This window comes from Salmo salar, chromosome ssa06 (assembly GCF_905237065.1).
Source record: "Salmo salar chromosome ssa06, Ssal_v3.1, whole genome shotgun sequence".
NCBI classification, from domain to species: Eukaryota; Metazoa; Chordata; class Actinopteri; order Salmoniformes; family Salmonidae; genus Salmo; species Salmo salar.
Genome location: NC_059447.1, coordinates 92,994,643 through 92,997,142, shown reverse-complemented (window position 1 = coordinate 92,997,142; position 2,500 = coordinate 92,994,643). Strand labels below are relative to the sequence as shown.

The window sequence follows — 2,500 nt, the reverse complement described above, 5'->3', positions numbered from 1 at the left end:
CTGTGATGGCCGAGCTATGTACTCAGAATATTGCAAAATGTGCTTTCGCCGAAAGGCTATTTTAAAATCTGACATAGCGTTTGCATAAAGGAGTTCTGTATCTATAATTCTTTTAAAAATTGTTACGTATTTTGTCAACGTTTATCGTGAGTAATTTAGTAAATTCACCAGAAGTTTGCGGTGGGTATGCTAGTTCTGAACATCACATGCTAATGTAAAAAGCAGTTTTTTGGATATAAATATGAACTTGATTGAACAAAACATGCATGTATTGTATAACATAATGTCCTAGGAGTGTCATCTGATGAAGATCATCAAAGGTTAGTGCTGCATTTAGCTGTGGTTTGGGTTTATGTGACATTATACGCTAGCTTGAAAAATGGGTGTCTGATTATTTCTGGCTGGGTACTCTGCTGACATAATCTAATGTTTTGCTTTCGTTGTAAAGCCTTTTTGAAATTGGACGGTGTGGTTAGATTAACGAGAGTCTTGTCTTTAAAATGGTGTAAAATAGTCATATGTTTGAGAAATTGAAGTTATAGCATTTTTTGAGGTATTTGTATTTAGCGCCACGCGATTCCACTGGCTGTTGACTAGGGTGGGATGCAAACGTCCCACTGGCCCAGAGAGGTTAATAAGAAGATAAAAGTTCAAACAAAAGGCATAGAGAAACGTAAGCTTACATGTCGTTCTTTTTCTGGGTTCGGGGGGTGTGGTCTCGGTGTAGAGGCGTGGCCAGCAGGGGTTTCTGGGAGCTCATTGGTAGGCTGTCGCTGTCTGAGCTTTCCGGGCTCGCCGATTGGTTGAGAAACTGCAGGAGAGAAAAAAAATGTTTAGAAGCTGAACAGAATCACAGGAACACAATTTAAATCTACAGCAGAGATACAACTAACTACATGGAGGGTTCTGCCGTTGGTTAGCTACCTGCGAGGGTGAGAAATGCAGGTTTCTGACTGGGGAACGCTTTGGCGTGGAACAGAAGAAACCGGCCAATGAAAACGCAACATTGTTTTCAGTCTCTGAGCCCTGATTGGGCGAGCACCTGTCCGTTCTGGACGAGCTCCTATCAGAGTGCTGGCTGGTGCTGAGCTCACCCAATGAGGAGCGGCTCTGAGAAGGGAGAGGGCAAGAGTGACAGAGGAGCCGAGACCAGATTCAGGTCAAGTCTTTTAGATTTAGTCTGGGCTTCAGTCTGGGCTTCAGTCTGGGCTTCAGTCTGGGCTTCAGTCTGGGCTTCAGTCTGGGCTTCAGTCTGGGCTTCCGTTTGGGATTTAGTCTGGGCTTCAGTCTGGGCTTCAGTCTGGGCTTCAGTCTGGACTTCAGTCTGGGCTTCAAGTCTGGGCTTCAGTCTGGGCTTCAGTCTGGGCTTCAAGTCTGGGCTTCAGTCTGGGCTTCAGTCTGGGCTTCAGTCTGGGCTTCAGTCTGGGCTTCAGTCTGGGCTTCAGTCTGGGCTTCCGTTTGGGATTTAGTCTGGGCTTCAGTCTGGGCTTCAGTCTGGGCTTCAGTCTGGGCTTCAAGTCTGGGCTTCAGTCTGGGCTTCCGTTTGGGATTTAGTCTGGGCTTTAGTCTAAACCAGAGATCGGCAACTGGCGGCCCGCGGCCCAATAATAATAATACAAAACATAAAAATATATATATATATATATTTATATTTATTTTATTTTTGGAGGGAGGTAACTCATTCAGGATCTAATTACACTGAACACAAATATCAACGCAACATGCAACAACGATTTTACTGAATTAGAGTTCAAATGGGGAAAATCAGTTAATAGAAATAATTTCATTAGGCCTTAATCTATGGATTTCACAGGACTGGGGAATACAGATATGCACCTGTTGGTCACCAGATACCTTTAAAGAAAGGTAAAGAGCTCAGAAAACCAGGTGGTAACCAGTCATTTACACACTGAAGACGGTTACCACGGTTCTTCTCTTCGTTGCCACGAGGGGGGTAGTTAAAATGTTACGCTCGCAAGTGGTGGTGGTGGTGGTGGGGGGGGGGGGGTGGCATGCATGATGAGTTCCTGTTTTCTTTGTGGCCCCTCCCCCCCCCTCCCCCTCCACCAATCGCTGATCTAAAGAAGCAAAACCTTTTTAAATTTGTTATTGTCTCTCAACCTATCAAAACGTCTCTTTGTTTAACAATATTTTACACTCAATACACATAAGATGGTCTCAGCTTTCCTCTAAGGGTTTAGTCGAGGGTTCAGTCTAGGGTTTAGTTTAGGGTTCAGTCTAGGGTTTAGTTGAGGGTTCAGTCTAGGGTTCAGTCTAGGGTTCAGTCGAGGGTTTAGTCGAGAGTTCAGTCGAGGGTTTAGTCTAGGGTTTAGTCGAGGGTTTAGTTTAGGGTTTAGTCGAGGGTTTAGTTTAGGGTTTAGTCGAGGGTTTAGTTTAGGGTTTAGTCGAGGGTTTAGTCGAGGGTTTAGTCGAGGGTTTAGTCAAGGGTTCAGTCTAGGGTTTAGTTTAGGGTTTAGTCGAGGGTTTAGTCGAGGGTTTA

At 44.6% G+C, this 2,500-nt stretch overlaps 1 protein-coding gene across 2 annotated transcripts in view; it reads right to left on the bottom strand.

Moving 5' to 3' along the window:
- The window catches only part of myb (v-myb avian myeloblastosis viral oncogene homolog), a 26,904-nt gene that overhangs the window by 2,952 nt on the left and 21,452 nt on the right, over positions 1-2,500 (bottom strand). For both annotated transcript variants that reach the window (XM_045721208.1, XM_045721209.1), the window contains exon 10: positions 684-811. In XM_045721208.1, the coding sequence (XP_045577164.1) occupies positions 684-811 (128 nt within the window). The remainder of the gene's footprint in view (positions 1-683; positions 812-2,500) is intronic.